General features: G+C 36.5%; 1 protein-coding gene across 1 annotated transcript in view; it reads right to left on the minus strand.

Annotated features, from left to right (window-relative positions):
- Nucleotides 1–1427: 1427 nt before the first annotated feature.
- The window catches only part of LOC132544318 (uncharacterized), a 32964-nt gene continuing 9749 nt past the window's right edge, over nucleotides 1428–24642 (minus strand). The window contains exons 2-14 of the mRNA XM_060207894.1: nucleotides 15714–15854; nucleotides 15139–15480; nucleotides 13766–13956; nucleotides 12799–12981; nucleotides 11501–11620; nucleotides 9448–9624; nucleotides 7178–7269; nucleotides 6012–6102; nucleotides 4670–4997; nucleotides 3663–3880; nucleotides 3246–3511; nucleotides 2673–2956; nucleotides 1428–1507 (exon numbers count right to left, since the gene is read on the minus strand). Coding sequence (XP_060063877.1) covers nucleotides 1428–1507; nucleotides 2673–2956; nucleotides 3246–3511; nucleotides 3663–3880; nucleotides 4670–4997; nucleotides 6012–6102; nucleotides 7178–7269; nucleotides 9448–9624; nucleotides 11501–11620; nucleotides 12799–12981; nucleotides 13766–13956; nucleotides 15139–15480; nucleotides 15714–15854 — 2513 coding nt within the window. The remainder of the gene's footprint in view (nucleotides 1508–2672; nucleotides 2957–3245; nucleotides 3512–3662; nucleotides 3881–4669; nucleotides 4998–6011; nucleotides 6103–7177; nucleotides 7270–9447; nucleotides 9625–11500; nucleotides 11621–12798; nucleotides 12982–13765; nucleotides 13957–15138; nucleotides 15481–15713; nucleotides 15855–24642) is intronic.

Raw genomic sequence — 24642 nt, forward strand, 5'->3', positions numbered from 1 at the left:
CTAGATACATAAGGAACGTAGTATAGAACGAATGGAAGACAACTCGCCCAATATAGGTAAACCCCAGCACATTTACTCTAGGACCCCCTTACCGCCCCTATCATAACCATTAACAAGCACTTTCACTATAAAAATGTCGAGTGGAACAATAGTTGATGGCTTGGAGTGGTATATTGTGAACGAGGAAATTTGTGTAGAATTGAAAGAGCATCGGAAGGAGGAAGCACAAATCAAGAGATATGATTGGACAACAAAAATAAATTGTACCTGCACTAATTACTAACACTAATATACAGTCCGTCGGATGGGACTTTAAAATGTCGGGTCCCGTGTGAAGGAGGGGCCACCTTTGCACGCTAAAGATCCCCCTGAACTTTTCGTAAAAGAGAAGGCTTATTGCAAGCCGGTCCAGGGGCTCTAGCTAGACTAGTAGGTAAGATTAAGTTAGGGATAATGTAATTTTTGGACAGACCTTCCAAATTATATTTTTATTTTGATTCCCGCGGAATCAACGCGTGTAGAATAGGAATTCACCAGATTAAGTGCGCTATGCACAACTTTTTCAGTAACATATCATCAAGGCTAGCACAGGTACCAGTATAGGCTAGAAACTACTATATAACCTTGATGATTTAATTAAGAGCATAAAACTAAATAGGATAGCATCAGAATTAAAAATTATAAGTGCACCTCAATTAAACAGGTTCCTCAAACCTTTTATATCTAAATAAATCCCCAGGGCCAGCGCCTCCGGGCAGCCGTAAGACCCTCATGATTGGCTCATTAAGTCAATCACCCTTATCTAGAGGTGACACAACATTTGGATTAATAACATAGGCCATAAAAGGATCCCCCAAATAATTCCCTTATCATCCCCACCTCCTCTCCAAGTCCAGACGGAACGCGCAGCGAAGATAACCGGATCACCGGAAGCAGACCATAGGTCGCACCATCGGTTAATGACTTTTTAGGCCCCCCAAGTCGCCTTTCAAATTTATAGCTACGCGACGCTAAGTTAGGAGTTAGGTACAGGCGACTCCCCCCTCTCTACCTCCCTTTCCCTTCCTGTCTTCTACATACTGTACCCTTTCTACTCACTCCTATCTTTTCTCGTCCTCTGAAAGGCCGAAAGGCCACAATAGAGGACGCTAATCTCTTAATAATAATAATAATAATAATAATAATAATAATAACAACGAAAATTCCCCTTGGACACTAACACGGATGGGGTGTCGATGCATGCCTTCCCATTAAATAGGCCAGATTTATGCAAACAATGGATTCAGTTTGTCAGGAAGAAGGCAAACATGTGGAAAGGTCCAACGAAATATTCATATTTATGTTCAAAACACTTCGACGGAACTTCATTTCCAATCCGGTATAGTGTAATGAAAGCAATGGATCGGACTCCGCCGAAAAGAGTTCGTCTAAATGACGATGCTATTTTCCTCCTCACTGGATACATCGTCTTGTAATTCCGGTTCAAATAGGTAGGGCTGGATTCCGTCTTCAGAAATATCATCCACACCATAATCAGACTCCTCAAAACTCATGTTCAATTCGCTATCAGGTGCGGTGTCGTTGTCGCTGTCAGTCATGTTGGCTGCCTTTTCTGTTGAACTTATGACGTCACTATTAGAAGCGCCTCGATTCCGCGGAAATGACGATTACGCTGATTAGGTCTGAGCGGACAGGTGAAAATCGACAACTTTGAGCTTTAATAACTCGACACTGGGGCGACGGATTTTGACGGGGTTTTCGTTATTATTATCTTTACGGCATTCTTAACATTATATTTAAATAAAAAATTACACCCAGATTACACTTTAATTGATTTGGTTAAAGTTCAGCAGTGGTAAGTGAAAGATTGAAATTGTTGCAATAAAAATACAGAAGATCTGTTTTGAGTTTTTTTTCTATTCTATCTACTATATGACTCATATCTACTTTCATTTCTTCCCATTTTGTTTGTACAACCGGCTGATCAATCAGCTCATCAGCGCTGTCACTAAAATCCAAAAGTAGGTCAAGTATACAATTTACAATTGAAAACATTGAGCATTTTCATTATCATATTTTGACAAAATATATGCGAATCGATTGTAACTAAGAAACAGTCAACTTTAGCGCGAAAAAAAAAGAAAATTAATTACAATGTGATATAACAGACACATAGTGCTAAAACACATTCCTCAAAATATGGCTCTCATAGAAAAATATCTGGGATAGACGTAAAAAGTCATGTGGTCACCTGCCCGACTACGTGGGTTTTTCCCCGGGTACCGGTTTCCTCCAACAGTAAGACACCCCAACCCCCGCGCTTCCAAACAGATAGCTTGTTTCGCAAATGTTGTCAAATAAGTTCTATTGTATATTACTGTTTTATTCATTGAGTAGAAGCATTTTATTTTGTTGTGATGATAGTTAAACAAAATTTTGTCGTTCCCAAGCGTTGGAATAAGACACATGGCATCAACCAATCACACAACATAGCTATGTTAAATCACACGTGTATAATAAAGGTAGTCATATGATGAAATTTTAAATTTCTTTAAAGGTACATTGTTATCCATGACCGTTGCGTTGAAATATCATTTAGTTTTCAATGTAGAAGAAATTTGAATTGTTCGATGTACACTTCTGATGATAAGCTTGTGTCAGTTTTTACTTACTATCTGTCACAAACGTGTCTGTGGTGTTTATGATTTCTACGTGTGATTTTGAAGTGTCATGTTGACCTTTGATCGTTGTTTTGTACCAATAGGCAAACTTCTCTAAGCCAAATACCAACATAGCGAGACATACACCGATTCCAATAAGATAGAACGCGCTCTGGACATCCACTAGTGTGATTGTCTTGGCAACTGTCACTAATTCACTTGCACAGAAACTGCGTTGTGGCCAGCGACGAGTTTTCCATATATGCAATAATCCACTCTCGTGCACGTACAGTAACCTTAAAATAGATTGAAACATCGGCATCAGTTTTACACTCTTTATTCATGTATTTGTTACCGACTAAGAAGCATCTAAAGCTTAAATTGTCACAGGTCGTATAATGCATTTCAAAAATCATTGATGAACACAACTGACCCCGAGACACGTATCCTATTTCCTAAAGCAAGAGTTTTTGTGAAAAATATATTCGTTACAGGCAATGAAAAATTGCCGCAGATGAAAGAGAAGGTTTTACATGACCTACCTCTGCGGAATTGATTGGATGAATTTATGAAAAATATACTTACTCATCTGAAAAAATTTTTGTGTAAGGAGAAAAATTGGGAAATCCGAAAGCGTATTGTAATGGCATAAAGACTTCGTCAGCCATTAACAGGGAGCATTCTTCAGCCATCTTAATTTCCATTTGAGTTTTGTCTCCTATGTAAGCGTAATCTCCCTTTAGCACTTTGTCAAAGTGTACACTTGATTTCGGACTAAGAACACTTGGATCGCTTGCGTTGAACCTTAACATTCCGTCCCAAACCTTCATGAAGTCGGGCACTCGTGTCTCCTGAAAGCAAAGACAAAATGCAGATGCATATATTGGTTGTTCCAAATCTCCTGACTTGCTTGTGTTTCATTAAGTTTTTCTTTGCATATTATGGATTATTTTTCAATTAAAACAAATGAAAGAAGTTGTTATTGGCTACGTGTATGCCTACGTTAAAAGCGTCGATCCACGAACTTCCCCCGATGGTGCCCCAGCGGTAATTGTCCATCTGTACCATGCCCGCCACGGTAGTAAATGGTGCTTTGTCCTTTGTCACAGTAAGAAAGGCAATCAGATTACCACTATATGTAGCCATCATTATGATGCAGAAGAGCCACCAGGAGCTCAGCAGTGTACGCCCAGTTTGTGACTGCGGAAGATGTTCACCCCCTATAAAAACAGTATCAAACTTAAGATGACAAGGCTAGACAAATATATATGTGTTCAGTATATATAAACGTAATTATGGTTTTAGTTAGCTTTGAAGAAAAGTTACCGTCTGATGGCAGAGACAAAGCGAGACTTCAAAAATTAGACAGAAAACGATTGTGATAATTATATTTTATCAGGAGATATCTATCTATAGATTAAGTGACAGATTTCCACACCGTGTTTATAAATTATGCTGCTTTCGGCCTGAGCTCATTTGAATGTTTCTTATGCTATTCTAGAACAGCAACCTGGATGCTTTGTATCTTGTCTAATTGCAGTTCTCGGTTCATAGTGCAGGTAAATCTAGGTCTGCTGTTGTACAACTGCAAATGTCCACATTTTATAGATTTAGATTTTGTGTGGTTTTTGTTTTATTTGTTTGGATTTTATCTCATTGCAATACTTAGACCTTTATTTCTATCTCCTACGCTATATCGCAAGATGAATGTGTAATCACCAGCTTCACATGCCGTTTTAATGTTAACAACACACTGGAACCCTTTCCTCAGAGGGTATCAATTTGGGTCACGAGCCCAAATTGATACCCTCTGAGAAGTGACGACATCTCATATTTACCATTCTATCAAAAACTGTAAGAGATCTATTAGTCTAACCAGCCCACGGAAAAGAAGTTCTTGGTCATTCTTTGTAAGAATAAAACAAACATCTTGGAACCGGTGTCAAAGAAGTATTAGGGTAAGCCCTTGAAAATTTGTATCAGTTTGGGTAGCGTCACGTTATACCTACCTTGCGTGAGCAGAGCACCGTACATATACCAGAAGGCGTCCTGGTACGTATGGAGACCACTCATCCCCTCACGTTCCTCATCCCCAGTGTAGTAAGGACTAAACCGCTCGAAAAGGAAAAGCAGGAGTGACATTACCGGAAGCGATAGAAGAACGCAAAGTAGAAGTTGCTCGCTGAAGGGGTCAATCAGAGTGCGCCATTTTTTCTCGTATGGATCTGGCTTCTTCATGATAATGGTAGTATAATCGATGAAGTATGAATAGGTGAAGTCCATAACCTTCTCTCTGTTAGCTTGAGTTGACAGAGGTGCTGCAACTATGTCTACTTCCTGTTACCACACGATAAGAACAGAGGTACATTTTAAAAAAAATTCCTTTGAACCGTTTCCTTATATTGGTACGGGATTTTTTTTCGGCAGGCTTATTTTTCGTTATTTTGTTCAAATCGCTATATGTGAACATTTAATTTCGTGGATAAACTTAGTTCAATAAATGTTCAAGTATTAATTTTAACAGTTTGTGCTTTTAGAATACGGTCGAAGTTATCAAAAGCAATCATCACTCGAAAATTGATGAATTTATCGTATAATACTTTGTTGAAATAACCAAATAGGGTTCATTTCATACCATGATGCCCGTCTTTTTAGGGAATATTCTCGATCTTTCGCCCTATAATTGGGGCCATGTTTGAAAAATAAAATACACATCACTATCTGTGAATTCTATTCTATTAATTCTATTGATATGCAGGAAATGTTATCGTTAATTTCCTATATTCTGTTTATTACTGGAAAAAAACATAATTCATTTAAGAAACATGAGCATGTAAATATAAAACGTTGAACTAACTTTGGACGCAAAATATATAATTGGTTAAGAACTGGGTTAATGAGAAAAAAAACTTACCAATTACAGGCTTCAAAGCCAGTACAACATACCGTTATGCAACCTCGAGATTCGTTTGAGGTACATCATAAGATCAAAATTGTCTTCTCATCTTATCTACAACGTGGCGCACATAAAACCTCCAATTTTGCCATGAAATGTTTCCAGGATTCAGAGAACGAAAGTGACTATAACCGCTTTAGTATTACGGATGGCTTTCTGCCGGAATGACGATTGGAAAAAAATGTACTGGTGTTTGATTGGAAGTGATAACGGACAGCGTGCATCACTACTGTTCTTGTGGACGATAGTGAAATTTAATTTCCTTTGCTTCTGTAATTCAAAATTCTATATATCTTACATGATTTGGCATAGTATCTTTAGTAAACTAATTGAATAAATGAAAAAAGGTATAAAAATGGATTGTTACATTGAAGAAAATCTCAGGTGCTACGAACCGATCTTTCGAGTAGGCCAACTAAACCAGTCCATGTGCCATTAGCATTCAGCACTCCCCATTGTTGGTCCGCGGGTTCAGTGACGTCATACCTAAAATAAAACATAATTATGGCACAGTTTATGGTATTACATATATCAGATATGTCATACTTGTGATTTCTTGTATGTACATACTACGTTAAGTCAAACGGGAAGCCTGAAATGAAGTTGATTGACAAAAGTGAGAAGATACAATATTATGATTCTAAGATGCTGTAAATTGTACCAAAAGTCACAACAACAAAGAATAGTAATGACAACTCACATATGCGACTCGCCTAGTTTTATGTTTTATACCTATCCGCGATAAAGATGGAGTTAACACATGTTGAAGTTACACAACGTCTCTTTCTATATTGCCAGTACATCGAAATATCATAACGTGGTCACGGTATGGCACTCCTCATACTCTTTAAGCTCAGGACTTTACTCACAGGTCTGAACCAGTAACATCCTTTTTTAAGAGAAAAATACACGATGCTGTTCCATTCATTATTTGGCACTACTGTGTCAAATTCAAAATGTGTAAAAAGGTAGTATTTACTTGTGTGTCTTGTACATTCTTCAAAAGGTTAAGAAAAGGACATTTCAAATCACTAGAAAACAAAACTGTACTCATCCGACCTATCACCATCCGGTACTGTCACCGCCCTCGATTACCGTCTACTTAAGAATGATATCTGGTGATTGCTTTGCTTCTAAGAAAGTTTTCTCTCGGGTAGGCCATTCGAGTGTCAAGTCTCCAGTGTGTATAATATCGTTTGTAATTAAACGTTTTGATATCCGGATCCAATTTTGTGATGTATTGGCATCTAAACATCAAATCTAGTAATTGCATCCAAAACATTGTCATCAGTGGACAGGTATGTGACATTTGATCCCAGGATGTAACATCCCCATTCCCATCAAACACAAATAATCTTGTATGGTTAACGCCATACATTAACTTCATTTTCCAAAATTACTTTTTTACTATTGTAAATGCTTTGAGTGCATCAGGAACAAATGCGACAAAATGGAAACCGAACGGACCAAAACAAAGAAAAGAAATTTTTGCTATTTGGAATATATTTATGTTTCATATATATTTTAACAAAACTGATTTCACTGAATATCAAAAACTTACGTAAAGTTGAGGCTGGCCGCCATATGATCGAGAAGGTCAAAACACAGACCAGTGTATGTGTTGTTTGGTAAAGCAGTTACAAAAGGTGACCACTGCAATATATATTCAGAATATTAAAAAATGTAGAGAGAGACATTGTATGGGAGGTAAGTACATTTTTTTAATTACATCATTGTTCAATGGTTTTCATAAAAGAACAGAAGATAATTAAAAATCATAAGTATGCTTTCTATCTTCCTTAGCTTAGTTCTTAGTGGAAAATATTATCGATTAGGTTGCTCAGTGTATCAGGAAATGATCAGAGAACTATTTTGCTACCTTGGTTTTCTGTTAATCTACTGTCATTTTATAATTATCAGATCAATACATTGGTATAACATGACTAATATGAAGTTAAACGACAAACACTGTATATCAAAGACAGATCATTCTAGACACATAAGAGTAATCTGTAGAAATAATTCGAAATTTAGATGTTTTAGAAAAACTCAGTTTTCCTGCCAAGAAAGATTTTTTTGTAAAGCCTAGGTTGGTTTATATAGTTGTTTAATCCTTGGACATATTTAAGGTCATACAAAAATAAAGACGATGTCAACAAATAAAGGGATCACATCTTTGAAGAACACAAGTCAGTGACCCTTCATCAATGTTCACAGAAGCTAGCTTCAATATTGACGAAGCGTAGTGCTTATCCTTCGTTCTTTGTATCAAGAAAACAGTTTTGGATGTTAGTAGTACCCGAGAAAAATATTTGTCAGGGGTATTGATCTTGTTTAGACAACATTCGTAGTGATGTGAATAGGGCTACTTAGAAAAGTACAAAACAACTTCTATTTAATTAGTTACCGTATTGGGAAAGGTAATAGATGCTTTGGTGAGAATTCTTCTCGACTCATTAGAATCTCAGTATGAAAAATCGATGGAAGATTGTACTATGAGTTTTTATTTCTCCAGAAATCTTTAGAAGACACATGAATGCCTCATGATCGATTATAAAATGTTCTTTTTGTCAGAAGCATTTCTTGTACATACACTTAGGAGATAGCCTTAAAATAAGACAACGAATATTCTTGTTATTATGGATAATCGTAATGGATAGTTGTTAGATTATATTGGGTAAATGTTGAAACCAGGTGTTTCAGAAGAGGACTCGTTTTTAATTTCATCTGCCATGTAACATTGTAACATATTAATTAAGTCAAACCAAGGGCTGAAATAGTGAAAAAAAAGGATTTAAAATTATATGTATGTCACCGTGTATCTATTTTTAGTTTTCTGTATAACTGCCTAGCGGGCCAATAGTTAGAATGAGGGGCAATAGAGTCAAGAAAGACATATACAGACAATACAGGTATTGGAAGGAGCAGATCAGGAGAAGAAGATGAATTTCTGTACAATTGCATACCCAGACAATAGAGGGAAACATGTAAGGACAATTCAGGTATGTCAAATTTTGTATTGAAGGGAGATGATAAGGTTTTACGTGTAATTGATAAGAGATTTACTTATTTTTATTCATAACGTTACACTAGTTATATCTGAAATAAATAGTCTAGGAAATAACAAGAAGGATTGCTGATAAGTTTAATAATGACATCAATGATGAATTTACAGAAGAGCTTATCAAAACATGACTCATAGACCTGGTGAAGTTCCTCCGTTTAACGTTTGTACAACAAGAAATAACTGACCATGTCCATCGTATACATGTCCGGAATTGGAAATCAAAGACGGCCACGTCTACACGAGTAGTTTGCTTTCATCTTTGCCTACATTGAAATCAACATGAATAGTTTCCCATTATGCTGTATGATCAGCGTATTTTCGATTTTCCTGTTGTACATTTTATGTCTCCTGCCTATGTTGTTTACATGTCGAAGTTGAATCAATACCCAGGAACTTGTTACCAATACATCGATATCTATCAGAAATATTAACAGCTGAGCGATTCAAGGGGAAGGTGTGTATATCGATTAAGAACATGATGAAAATTTAATGGTTCTACACTCTTCTCATCGGAAACTATTCCATTTAATTAAATGTTCTCAATTCTCGTTGGTATGACCTTAGTAGTAACGTTGTCATTAATCTTGTTCTTACTTGAGAGTTTCACGTAACTTGTATTAATCAAGACTAACATTGTAGATGTCGTTGATAAAGCAGGATATGCTGCCCTCTTACTTGTTTTTTTTCAATCATCGATGTTAAGATTTATTATATTTTGTTTTAAACTAAACGAGTAAATGTTGTCCGTCTTTGTATGAACTTACCTCCAATGTAGCTACTGAAAATTTACGGCCGTTGAACCCAAAAGCGATATTTGGGAAGACTTCGGCGAAGAAAGCTGTTTGTCCACCGATGGCAACGTATCCAACGTGGCTCCATCCACGCCCCTCAGCTGTAAGCATGAGGGTTTGAACCGATGACCAGTGACAGCGCTGGAGCTGCTGTAAAAGCACATTAACTGGATTTAATATAAAATCCATTCATTTGTGTGTCAAATGAATTCTCGTTGAAACGGTATTTAACAGTTTTGTTCACTATTTATTTTATTTATGTACTACCCTAAATAATCTCGCAACCAACAGACTCATATGGGAGAGGGTGTTTTGGTAGAAAGCCAAAGCTTAGTCACCTCATGATCTAAACTAAACAGAAGACATCTCGATAATCAACTCAGACGATCTGCACGGACTGACCCACATGGTTGCCTCTTACGACAAGTAGTGAGATGAAGCCATTATGCCAGGATTATTCCGTCTGTGTATTCGGTTTATATATACTCAAGGGATAAAGAAACGCAGGGTGGCATTATTTTCAATATTTTGCGAACGCATTATTCGAAAACAGCGCACCTGGTCCTGTATCGAATGTTGCATTTTGTATTGCTCTTCCGGGGTAAGCACGAGATGGGAAAATCTCCTGCACAACAGTGTTGTGACATTGAGTTACCCTGCTCGTCATACCGTTAGGTAATCTTTATAGAGACATATATCATTTTCCAATAATTTGATTAATTTCTGATAGCTTTAAACAATGTCACGACTGACGGAAGTTCAGAGGGGTCGGGCCATTTCAATGATTATGCAAGGTCAAGGGCAAATACAGGTCGCCAGACATTTCGGTGTCCATATTTTCACTAAAGAAGTTAGACGTCTAAGGGAAACTGGGAGGGTTGCTGTCACACCTTGGCGTCCGCTCGTGACCTCAGAACGTCAGGGCAGGTTGTTTTTGTCTCGCGAATTTGCGCAATCAACACCTGCTACTGAATCTGCCATACCATAGGAACTCAACCGGCCCATCCATGCAAAAACTGTAAGAAAACGATTGCAGGAAGTCGGTCTGCGGGCAAGTCAACCATTTGTAGGTCTCCCCCTTGAGGCAGTGGACATGGGTCTTTTTTTAATGATGAGTCCCGGTTCACCCTGATTCGAGCAGACGGTTGACGTCTCGTATACCGAAATCGTGGAAAACGTTTTGCTGACTGCTGCGTAGTAGGGACGGATCGGTTTGGGGGTGGATCGGTTATGATGTGGGAGTTAAATCACAACTGGTTTGGGTAGCGGGTAATTTGACTGCCGCTAGATAGAGAGATAAGATCATCCGACCCCATGCTGTCCCATTATTGCAGCAAAACAACCTCACATTCCGGCAGGATAATGCTCGGCCCGATGTTACGACTAATATCCACCCACTTGACAGGCCGCCATACAGACCCGACATATCCCCTATTGAGCACTTGTGGGACCAGCTGGATAGACAGGTTCGACGACGCCAACCTCCCCGTTACTCTGCCCTAGCTGATAGCATCCCTTTCGGAAGAATGGGCCAACATCCCAATGAGGAGGATAAACTCACTCATGAACTCAATGCCTAGGAGAATCAGGGCTGTGTAGAGAACGAATGGGGGACATACCCGGTATTGACTAGCCAGCTCTTGCAATCAGTCCATTTCGTATTTTAGATTACACAACACAGTTATCTTTTCTCTTTTAAATCCCTCCAATTACTCCTAAATCGCTTACCAGATACAAATCGTGTAATTTGCAGTTAGTTCTGTATGGATTAATCTTCATTCTTACTTTAAAATATTGAACATAATGCTCGACGTCTTGCCTAGAATCATCTTCAAAGTTTACTCTGCGTTTCTTCATCCCTAGAGTATATTTTTCAACTAGCATAGACGATTCACCGTTGACTTATCTTTTAAATGTGAGTTTTTCTGGTCTTGTTCTTCATTGTGCTTCTTTAGAACAGAAAATTATAAATAGGCTGGTCCACGGTCTCCTTAAATCATTTGAAATGTGGACAAAATATACTCACCAAACGCAAATGTTCCATGAATTCGTAAGTTACATTTTTTTGTAAACCTGTCGACATCAAGGTGGCATTTGAACCAATAGTGTAAAGGGTTCTTCGCATTAATTGAAGTATGTCTGCCTTCTGTGATGGAAACAATGTAATAATTATGGAATTTCATACAAGTATATGCATTTGTTTAGAACTGTGGAATTCTACTCTAAGCAAAGTTGATGTAATTTAATCTGTTAACGTTTTCTAGAAAAAATAGACAAAAGATTGGAGTAATTAGATAACTGGAATTCCTTAACGGACCATAAACACCATGGGCACTTCGTGTGTGAATCGCTTGCATGCGCGTATGATACACGATTGTTTCGTCTTTTGCACAATAGTTTCGCATATTGGGAACGTTCGGTTATGACTTGACGGTCAATTTTAAGAACATAACAATGAACCGAAAGGCAATGTTGATTGCAAGGCTATCAAAATAATATCGGTGTTGACCGGTGATTAAAAACATCGGGTAACTGTCAGTTTACTCTGTCAAGCGGTCTGATATTTGCACACCTTGAGCGAGTTCTGTGTTTATAAGGCAAGGTTACATGAAACAGTGTTGCATAAGGTATGAAGTTAACGAAAAACCAAACCTTACATGTTTAGTGTATGCTTTCCTTCTGTCAAAAGTAGAATACTGAGATTAATACGCGCTTAATTGTGCTTTGTTCTTTCTGCCTTTAGCCTTCGTCTCAAATTAAAGACTAAAATTCATTATCTAATATCTAGTATATGAGCAATATATCAATCGTTGAAGTGTTGTGCATTAATGTTTGGTTGTATACAGACGAATAATGCGAAGGACAATTTTCAATAACATATGCGATCCCACGGCTGTACAAAGCAGGTATGAAGCTACTATACACAAATACCTCCTTCCGGTCTACCTACCAAGCAATCATGTGTATCTCAAAGGCCCAAATTCCTTTTATATGTCAACTTCTTTGAGATATAGCTTAATTTACATTGTAACTGTTTGTGCATTGATGAGGGAGGGTGCGAATCGAAAATTATGATAAATTTTATACTTGTTTTATTAAATGTCTCTTTCATCATTATAACTCTGATGGCACCACCTCTATGACGGTGCCTTGAAGAACATTATGATTCATCAAGGCTTTGTTATATGGTTGAAGTTCCGTCTCGGCTTATGTCTTGCGTCACTGATATCGGTAGTACTGCAAATTCAGCTTCAAGACAAGCATAACTAAACACAAGTTATATAAGAATATCGGAAATTGTATAATTGAAAACATATAACATACCTCATCACTAACCACGGTATCTGTTAAAAATGTTGGAAGGGTAACGACTGCAACGTTGTCAATATCTGCTGTATAATTCTGCATCCCGTCCAGATTGTCGTTGTCATCCAATCGGAACACCAACCACAGGGACCGTAAGCTCAAAGACGATCTTCTGTTGTTCTGATGGGCATACTGGCCGGCCTATGATGACGATTTTTGTCATATTTATTGCTACAGATACGTATCTCGATAATGTATGTGCAGTAATTTAAATAACACAAAACAGTTAATCAGAGACAAGAAATATCTTTTATTGAAAATGTTTATTGTCTAGTAATTGTTGTTTGCGTATTGGAGCTTCTGTCTGCCTAAATGTTGTAGGTACATTATGTATCCTCTATATGGATCTTATGGTTAACAGATGCAACAACATGAGGTTAAGTCTAAAACAACATCAAAATCATTTTACTACAGGCTTTTGTCATAGTTATCTACCCTTAGATATAAATATTGATTTAACCACTTTATATTGATAAAGTGATTTTCGTTTTTCCCAAATACAAACATATAAATTATTAAAACAATTAATGTCATAATTACAGATACGAAAGATTTGCTCTTTCAGGGTTATTGATAAGTATATATGTATACTAGAAATTACAAGTTTTAAAGTAGTATTCGTCATTAACAGCCAGGAATTGATTAACTCTTAATGCAATTGCTGTTTTTTTTTCAATTCGTTAAAACTAAAATTCTTTTTCCTAGTGACCATGTTTCTACTGTTACCCTAAAATCTCGAAAATATGACCCGGCTTGTTTTCTTTGATAGTATACAAATCAGGTTTATTTATTTTAAAAGGGCTTTTTTCAGATCAGTCATATTCGTAATGTCGGCTTGTCATGTTTAGGGTCGACATAGGATCAATATATATTTATGATAACAATGATACATTCGAAATTCAACAAAATGGCGATGAAGACTTACTATTGATAACAGATGATCAGCACACGTTTTGTAGGCGATGATGGTTATATTCACATGGGAATCCTTGTTTTTGTCATCTATATTTTGAAGTAAATGAAATACCTTTTCTTTACTCATCCCATCAACCTCATGTGAACGAATGAAATGCCCACTTTCCGACAGGGTTCGTATCATCTGATCTAGGTAAAAGACTACAAAAGAATTCATGAAATTTAGAACAAACTTTGTTATTTCTTGAATCTTTTAGAAAGGAAACAATTGTGTCCGTAAGTGAACAGCATACAATAGCATGTAGGAAGATAAATATATATTACACAACTCCCGCATTTTTTTTTTCAAATTACCTTCTCCAGTGAGAAAAATGTCATATACAACAGCCACGAGTAATGCGACCTGCCTCTACCACAAAGAAAGAATTATTATGACGATTAATTGACCTATTCTACATCCTCTTATATTTTGCTGTCATCACCATTTGGAGCGTTATATGGCATGTGAACATGTAAATATCAAAACAAAATATATCAGAAATAGGTGAAAACGTTATGATTTACTAAAACTCATAAGTAATTGATGAGTTGATTATTATCAAGGTATTTCACTGCAAATTAAATAATTTTAAATACAATCGCGGATTACCTTTTGAAGGGTTTATCGTAAGATGATCTACCTTGAAACACTACTTAAATTAATGTATCCGTGGCTTTATTTGTAGCCTGTGCTCAGCTTCCAACATACTGCAGTATGAGTATCTGTCCGGACAGAATGTTGTTATTATGATGTTACAGTTGATCATGTACATCTTCTGGCCGTTGTGTAATATCATGTATACATATACTTTAAAGCCATGACGATTGATATTCACCCTGTTATTTTTTATCATAAGTATAAATCTGAGACAGTCAGACATAAAATGAGAAAGGCAAGAATAGAGGAGAGAGACTTATTCAACAGCTCCCGGTTCCCGGGGAGGAACTTTCCAGCTACTGAGTGATTGCAACTGTATGCTGCTGAATGTTTGATAACTATCTACTGTCTATCATCTTGTAAGTAATTATTGTCTACAGATTAAACATCTATCATAATATTTACGTCTTGTTTCACTTATCATACATCAGTAATAACTTCGCTGTCGAAAAATGTATTCAGCATGAAAACGCCAATAAACATGAAGTAGTTGTAGTCAAAGTTCAGCCATCAAAAAGCTTTGCGAGTTTATACCGCATATGTTTAAAACGGTTTTGTTAAGCAATAGTTTAAATGATAGATTCATACCTTGACAGTTAAACAACACCCACCTATAATGGTAGAAATTCGTATATATAAAGATAAACGGAAACAAAATTAAGGTGTTGAACTTAACTGAAACTTACCCACTGCTTTTTCGTAAAGAATAATGACTGATGTCCAGTGTAGATGGTGTACAACAGCAAAGAAGTTTAAGCCGAACAAGGTTAGGGAATTATTTGTCTGAAGCGGGAGGAGGAATTCTTCAGTTCCATGAGGAGGAGAACAACCACGTTTTTGATGGGTTGATAAACTTGACGTGGGTACTGACTGGGAGGAATTGTTTCTATTATCCAATGGTGATGGTTTTACTTCCCCAATGAAAATCACTGGGATATTACTCAACAGCTGTTCGGATAAAACATCTCTATTTGTCAGGTCAACGGAAAGCAAAATGACATCCATGCCCCTATATCCGAGTTCCTTCACTACAAGTGATCAAACATCAATGATAAAGCATGAGATTGTATCGGAGTAGCGATATGAAAATACATGTTTGAAATTATGTTGTCTATATTAATGGAATTTATCTTAACAGCTCGAAACACAACACCTTGCGATTAAATCTGTTTATCTTCCAATTATACAATTTCTGACTGAACTAAACTGCTTTATTGAACAAAAATAATCTCTCTCTATAGTTGTTGCTAGGTAACATTACCTGAGCGAAGTACTTGGTAGTTCTCACCGCCATCAACGCATGACCAGTGTAACTGAAGGCTCATCTCCTCATTCCAGGCATTAGTTGAGTTCAATGTCTGATTCACTGCTTCTTTGTAGGAACAGGAATATGTGATCACCCCTACATACAAATAAGTATTTTATTAAATTTAACCTAATAAAAATCTGCTTCTTTATACTACTAATTAGTCTTTGGTTGTGAAAGGAAATCGCAATTTTAGGATCATATGATGGCGGGTACCTTGGGAAAAACAAAAGTGGACATATGAGAAAAGAAGATAAATAATATTGTGATATGTTTCAGTATTTATACCGAAAAAAGCTCTTAAAAATAAAAAAAAATCAGAAAAACATAACAATTTAAAAAAAAAAAAGTGACTTCGGATGCCCAAATTTTTCCTGCGTACGTTTGCCTTCTCTTTACTTTTTATTCCCTAAAAAAAATCAAAATTTGAGAGCTTTATTGACTAAGACTCTTGTAAGAGACAAACTATCAGATGAGCAAGAAAGTAAAGATTAGCAATGGGATAGCCAACTTTTTCTCAATGTGCAATTATCAAAATACTCTAAAGACAACGATACAACTTTTCATTTTCCGTAAAGGTGGAGCTAATACATATTGTATTCTTTCCCCAAACCTCCGTAGTTAAGACATGTAAGTCATGACGGGGAATGAAGTACTGAACGAAAACCACCCCTGTGTCTCGTATGGTGATATATTGAACACAACCAATAATTACATCCCTGCATAAACACGTCAGAGACAAAGGTAATTACAAGGAGCTCGTTAACTTTTTCATTAACTTAGCATTTTTGCATCATTAATTTTTTATTCGAATCAATATATGAGATCGATACGGTTGATTAAATGGTTGTTTTTTGAAGTTTTAAAATATTCACGGATGACAGGGCAAATCATTGACGCATTTGTTGTGTTCTGAAAGGTTGCGATTTGGAATGGTAACGTGACCTACTACCCTGTGAATCTTTGAACACCTCTTATTTATGCTCTACATCGATAAGCGTGCAGTAAAAATTGATATCAGGATTGTATGTCAGAAAACTGACAGTCAACACTTTCACTGTTGTATCACATTACTAAGAGGCTCAATCACTGTCCAAATATTCTGTATAGTGTTGTTTTAAGTACATGAAACGAGAAACGAGAAATACTTCCGTTTCTCAATCCCCGCTAAGCAGGTATAATAGCGATGCAGTGTGTGTCGTCAATTATTATGGAAGAGAATTGTACCCAAAAATATGGTTCAATCCTGCCCGAGGAAATTACAAAGCCTAATCTGCGTCGATTGGGAATTTGCTGATAACAGAGTACTGAGATTCATTGTCGAACCAAGCCGTTAATTACAGAACACTATTGATGTGTACCTGTCTTTACTCTCTACTGTTTGATGCTTCATCAATTATAGATGTGTTCTTCTGTTTTAATCCCTTTGATATTTCCCTTGATGACACCGATATTAATTATTCAGCGCCGCTTTACCTAATGTTTTTTAAATATGTCGGTTTGTTGATTTACTAGATATACTCTATGGGAATAACATGAATCAGTTATGAGGCTTCCATCGGCTTTTTTGTTCTCTCTTCGTGAGTTAAGTTTTTTTTTTGTTTTTTGTTTTGGTTTTTTGTTTTTTCCCCAAACGATCCATATAGAAAAATACCTGTGGTGTACCAAATTTTAAAATGTCCAATTTTATAAGTAAAAATCATATGAAAAAAGATATCAATAATTCATTTCATTAAAATATAAATACAATGTATGTTTTTTATGTAATGCATATTACTGATTTTGATAATGAATATAATCAAGATAACAAACTTGCAAGTCTCTTTTAGAATAAGGGATTTCTTTTTCGCAATTCACATTTTGAATTTGAATTTTGATACTAGCACATAAAATATTTAAACTTCTTTCTCAGGATTCTCCAATCTAACCGTAGCTTTAGTCAAAGGCAAATTGGCCCTTCCAGAATCGGGAATTTTCTGCCATATCATAACAAAGCTGGTAAATAATTAATTGCTATTGAGTTCATTAAGGACACAACTATGGTGGTTAGGACGAATTTCAATAAAGCTACGAATTTTCAATTGATGGACTGATTTACTTAAGTAAAATACATGGGTTTTTTTTGTTTTTTGTTTTTTTTTTTTGGTTTTTTGTTTTTTGTTTTGTTTTTTAACAAATACTGACATTTTTAGTTTACTTGTTTGGGTAGTATTCCTGTACATCTATTTATTTCCCTTGTCTTGTAAACGCAGTTTCTCCTTTGCTGATGTCTCTTTTGACGGCTGCTCAGTTTAGACATTTACCCATGTGAAAAAGGCTATCAGGGTCAGATGGGCCATAACACACTGAAGTAACGAGAAATGATAAGTCCTACCTTTTGCGTTGACATAAGAGATGATATTTCAGATAATTGAAATCGTTCATTAAAGTAAGTACAGCCAGAATAGACTGTTTGGATCGTGTTGATAAAACATTAAACAATTTAACCAAGCTGTTGCTTTGATGTTAAAAGTCCCTGCATTAGTCTCTTAATAGGATTTTATAAATATAATCATTCGCCAATATTTTGACTTGTGTATGACAAAATTGTTTGCAGTATTGAGGCGAATAAGCATGAAATAAGTTGCTTCTTTCCCTACTGTTTAGGAAAGTCATGTGAGACATTCTTGAAGAGATGTAATTTTATTTTAATACTTATATATCTTCTTCAACAAAATATCATACCGATCTAAGTTATCAAAGTAACCTTTATCATTATTGGTTTTCTTTAATTTCCTGTCTTAATGATTGTTTTAATTCAATGATATCTCACTTTCGAACTTTATGTACGAAGTCGGACGCGTTTGATGCTGGTGTGTTTGCACGGTGTTTCCGCCGTTGTTTACCTTGTTCTCATTTTACAACGTGATCTCACTTGAATTGATCAAGACTTACATGATGGCTTCTTCGTTATGAAGCACAAGACTCTTATTCTTCCAAAATGCCTTGTCTTGTTTTCTTTATATTTTTATTTCAAGTGTCTCCATGTTAATATAGTTCATATTTTGCCCCAGTTACATCGGGTAAAGATTTGCTTTAACATGCAGATATGTTCTACCTATTTTCTCTGTGGAGCTATGAATGAATCCTGGTCCGATGAGAAAATTTGAAATTTCTACTGACCGTGAATTTAATGGGAGGTGATAAAGATTAGTCAACATTTTTTAAGTATATGATCATGTGGCATGTTACCGTAATGAGATATTTTGTGCGGAATCACTATTACTTGGCACCATCAATACGTTAGGTATTGATGTGATGTTTCACATAGAAATAATATTTTACAATAAATATGAATCGATTTCAATACCTTTGTTTTTTCTTACTGTACAAAATAACAATACAATAGTACTGCTGCTGATAACACGTATATATGTAAATCACAAAACCACGAATTTAGCGATAGATTAATAGAATCCTTGGCCGATGTTTCCTTACATACTTTAAATAAATTAAAAATTGTAAAGTTGTTGTGAACTCTGTTCATCCTGCCATTATAAATTTTCCATGAAATATGTCTCCAAATCGATGACGTTATCAATGTGTGAGAGTTATTTTATTCCTATCAACTATAGTGGGCTTTCTCGAGTATTCGAATGCTATCCCAAGGTGTTGCTTGTCAAAATCAGGCGAACCTCGATACCTTACACACTGGTATTCTATTCGTTTTCTTGAAGGGATTATCACAAATGCAGATAAACTAGAATTTTTTCAACGTCTTTGTAGATCAGTGTAAAATGATATGGCTGCCATTTTGGAAACACAAAAAAACAAAAACAGGAATCAAATTGCATCGCCATTTTGTTGTTTTTTTCCTCCAACATACCGGTTCCATCATGGGCTTTTAATACCGAAACCCTACAGGAATCAATTTGCATCGCCACTTTGTTGTTTTTCTCCAATATACCCGTTCCATCATGAGATTTTAATACATAAACCCTACACAAATATCTATTGAAATGTTAAGACCAGCTTCAACGTATAGTACACACAACACGAACTCCAAATCACTTATGCCACAAGACATCATGCATTATTAATGTTTACCTCAAACATTAAACATCTCCATATTTCTCGACACTATTGAACGTTGTAAGCCTATTTCAAAACAATGAAGTTCCATTGATAAATATTTTGAAAATTCATCTTTCTTTTCAAAGATATTTTGACTATTCACTGAAATCAATTACTTTTCCTGTATCTGTAGATCATTAAGATATTTAAATATTTACCATCACAAAATAACAGCTGTACAAAAAGTTCATTATGAAATGGCAATACAAAAAATACTTACCTATATCTAAAACTGTAACTTCCGGTATGGAGAACCTCACACTAAAGCACAATATCGAAAACGTTATAAAGGTGATCATCCTTTGCTAACAGCCAGTTAAGAAAGGATTAAATTCCAGAATGATGTTAAACAGTAGTTCGTGTGCGCCGCCGTGTAGAATTCAACACATTCACAGTGTTAAATAAATAATTTTATTTTACCACTAGGCATACATACACACATCAGTCTGTGATTGCCTTTTAAACATTCAGGATCTGTGACGTACTCTGAATTCGCGATAGCATCAACACAACACTATCAAAGAATCACTGAAAAACATGATTTTAAAACACTGACAACGTGCAATCAAAGTCGTTGACTTGAAAATCCATAAATAAATAGTGCGTCGTGGTGGAGACGTGTTATATTACTTGTTTTTACTGAAGTTATCTATCGTATGTTCTACAACAGTAGGTCTACAATTAACCATTCCATGGTGCCATTATAATCCAATACTGTCGACATGGTTTCCAGTCCTTGTCACAAAGTAGGTTTTGTACTTTTGAGCCATTTTGAATCCTCGTATCCGTAATGAATGTCTCATTAAAGCTAAATCCAATAAGATTCATCATTCTGATAAGGAAAGTGTGCTGCATATAGCCAAATTAAGGTAATCTCGGCATGACACCCTGTTTTAAAGAAAACACCGCCCAAATGTTCGTAAGCAAATCAAATTGCTTATAAGAAATCGGATGGTGTTGAAATATCAACACCATTAACACCAACGAACTCTTACTAACGGATTTTGTTCCGACGTTATGTAATTTAAATTGCTTCGGAATTTCAAGCTCGTTAGTGAGTACTGACAGGTCTCAATATGTAATCATTCATTATTGATTTCGATTTATTCTATCGAGGAACTCGTTGGCAGTGCAGTGGTTTTAATCAACAAGCACGAACACAACACATATCAGTATTATTTTCTACACAGAAACACAGTACTTAATTTCCCTATTCGTCTGATAAGTTGTGAATGTAAGAGACATGTCGTGTTAGTTCAATAATTCACTCAAATGATGGTATCATTTCTTATTGTATTTTAGCGAGAGTGATATATCGATTCATTCATCGTTCCAGGGCCGGTTACAATATGTACGTACATGAAACCCCGCAATGCGATATCTACATCAACTCTTTGACAAAACAAATGACGAAATGATGGTCATGGCTGAGGGCTTATACCATCACGGCTTCGTTATTTTGATTAACTTCTGCTAACGTACATTACAAACTCGATGAATCAGATAAAACTTGTCATTGGGGAATCAAAACAACATAACTATGGCTAAGGTTGAATGTTTAAACATGTTTGTCTATCACTTGTAAATTCATTAATGCGAACATAAACGCAGGTAATAGCCCTCGGGGTAGTGTTTTTGTCTAATTTGGAATATTGGATGAATGCATTCCTTCTAACACAGTTTAGTGTTCTTCGACAATAAGGGTTATAAAACAAGAAAAAAAATGAAATTATCTATCAATGCAAAGAGAATGTATCTGTTGTCCTCATCGACAGTTTCCTTAGTCTTCCTAACATAGAAGGTTTTTGATTTCAACTAATTTTTCCGTTATCAGTATAATGTGACGGATAAAATGTCTTTCTACCGCGTCCTTGGCTTTTGAGTATTTCATTTCTGTTTGATAGCACTTTAAAACGGTCTTTTATAAACCGTCAGCAAATATCGTTGGTTTTGGTAAGGTTTTAGAAATGTGAAGTAATAATTATAATTATTAGTAAAAAACGATAGAGGTAGTAGATACCTCAGAAACACAAACAATTCAGAAGGCTAGATACAAGTCCAGGTGAATACATGGATACATTACTGATATTACGTCCATTGATGTGAAATCACATCTCTATAATTAATAAAGGAACAAGGGATTGGGATCTTTCTAGCTATGAATCAACCACAGCTATATATTAGTTTCAAACGTCAAAAGTAATGCAAATTGCTTTGATTTACATTGAAAAAGATATATCTAGCGATCTACCGAGGCGCCACATGTGTACTATATTGTTAGGGGCATTAAATATTTAACATAGTACTCATATATTACCATAAAGTGAGTTTGCAAAAAAGGTTGATAAGAATGCAAGGTTTTCATCAGGATCCATTCCTTTATATAGAGGACTGCTAAAAACATTGCTCCTGTAGGGAATTATTGAATTTCTCGAATTTCTCTATGATATTCCGTTCCACATTCTAATGCCAAGCGCCCTATTGTAAAGGGTAATGACGTACTCCCTACTGTCAAGGGTAATGTCTTACACCCTACTGTAAAGGGTAATGTCGTACTCCCTACTGTAAAGGGTAATGTCTTACCTCCCTACTGTAAAGGGTAATGTCCTACTCCCTACTGTAAAGGGTAATGTCTTACCTCCCTACTGTAAAGGGTAATGTCTTACTCCCTACTGTAAAGGGTAATGTCTTACCTCCCTACTGTAAAGGGTAATGTCGTACTCCCTACTGTAAAGGGTAATGTCTTACCTCCCTACTGTAAAGGGTAATGTCGTACTCCCTACTGTAAAGGGTAATGTCTTACCTCCCTACTGTAAAGGGTAATGTCTTACCTCCCTACTGTAAAGGGCAATATCTTATCTCCCTACTGTAAAGGGTATTGTCTTACACCCTACTGTAAAGGGTAATGTCGTACCTCCCTATTGTAAAGGGTAATGTCGTACCTTCCTACAGTAAAGGGTATTGTCTTACACCCTACTATAAAGGGTAATGTCTTACCTCCCTACTGTAAAGGGTAATGTCTTACCTCCCTTCTGTCAAGAGTAATGTCTTACCTCCCTACTGTAAAGGGTATTGTCTTACCTCCCTACTGTAAAGGGTAATGTCGTACCTTCCTACTGTAAAGGGTAATGTCTTACCTCCCTTCTGTAAAGAGTAATGTCTTACCTCACTACTGTAAAGGGTAATGTCTTACCTCCCTTCTGTAAAGAGTAATGTCTTACCTCCCTACTGTAAAGGGTATTGTCTTACCTCCCTACTGTAAAGGGTAATGTCGTACCTTCCTACTGTAAAGGGTATTGTCTTACACCCTACTGTAAAGGGTATTGTCTTACACCCTACTGTAAAGGGTAATGTCGTACCTCCCTATTGTAAAGGGTAATGTCGTACCTCCCTACTGTAAAGGGTATTGTCTTACACCCTACTATAAAGGATAATGTCTTACCTCCCTACTGTAAAGGGTAATGGCGTACCTCCCTACTGTAAAGGGTAATATCTTACCTCTCTTCTTTAAAGGGTAGTGTCTTATCTCCTTACTGTAAAGGGTAATGTCTTACCTCCCTACTGTAAAGGGTAGTGCCGAACCTCCCTACTGTAAAGGGTAATGTCTTACCATCCTACTGTAAAGGGTAATGTCTTATTTCCCTACTGTATAGGGTAATGTCTTACCTCCCTACTGTAAAGGGTAATGTCTTACCACCCTACTGTAAATGGTAATGTCTTACCTCCCTACTGTAAAGGGCAATGTCGTACCCCCTACTGTAAAGGGTAATGTCTTACCTCCCTTCTTTAAAGAGTAATGTCTTACCTCCCTACTGTAAAGGGCAATGTCGTACCCCCTACTGTAAATGGTAATGTCTTACCTCCCTTCTGTAAAGAGTAATGTCTTACCTCCCTACTGTAAAGGGTAATGTCTTACCTCCCTACTTTTAAGGGTAATGTCTTACCTCACTACTGTAAAGGGTATTGTCTTCCCTCCCTACTGTAAAGGGTAATGTCTTACCACCCTACTGTAAAGGGCAATGTCTTACCTCCTATTGTAAAGGGTAATGTCTTATCTCCTACTGTAAAGGGTAATGTCTTACCTTCCTACTGTAAAGGTTAGTGTCGTACCTCCTACTGTAAAAGGCAATGTCGTACCTCCCTACTTTAAAGGTAATGTCTTACCTCCCTACTGTAAAGGGTAATGTCTTATCTCCCTACTGTAAAGGGTAATGTCTTACCTCAATACTGTAAAGGGTAGTGTCTTATTTCCCTACTGTAAAGGGTAATGTCTTACCTCCCTACTGTAAAGGGTAATGTTGTACCCCCTACTGTAAAGGGTAATGTCTTATCTCCCTACTGTTAAGGGCAATGTCTTACCTCCCTACTGTAAAGGGTAATGTCTTATCTCCCTACTGTAAAGGGCAATGTCTTACCTCCCTACTGTAAAGGGTAATGTATTACCTCCCTACTGTAAATGGTAATGTCGTACATCCTACTGTAAATGGTAATGTCTTATCTCCCTACTGTAAAGGGTAATGTCTTACCTCAATACTGTAAAGGGTAGTGTCTTATTTCCCTACTGTAAAGGGTAATGTCTTACCTCCCTACTGTAAAGGGTAATGCTGTACCCCCTACTGTAAAGGGTAATGTCTTATCTCCCTACTGTTAAGGGCAATGTCTTACCTCCCTACTGTAAAGGGTAATGTCTTATCTCCCTACTGTAAAGGGCAATGTCTTACCTCCCTACTGTAAAGGGTAATGTATTACCTCCCTACTGTAAATGGTAATG

The sequence above is a fragment of the Ylistrum balloti genome, unplaced genomic scaffold (genome assembly GCF_031769215.1).
Source record: "Ylistrum balloti isolate Yb309-2 unplaced genomic scaffold, AGI_CSIRO_Ybal_v1 Utg369790, whole genome shotgun sequence".
Taxonomy (NCBI): Eukaryota; Metazoa; Mollusca; class Bivalvia; order Pectinida; family Pectinidae; genus Ylistrum; species Ylistrum balloti.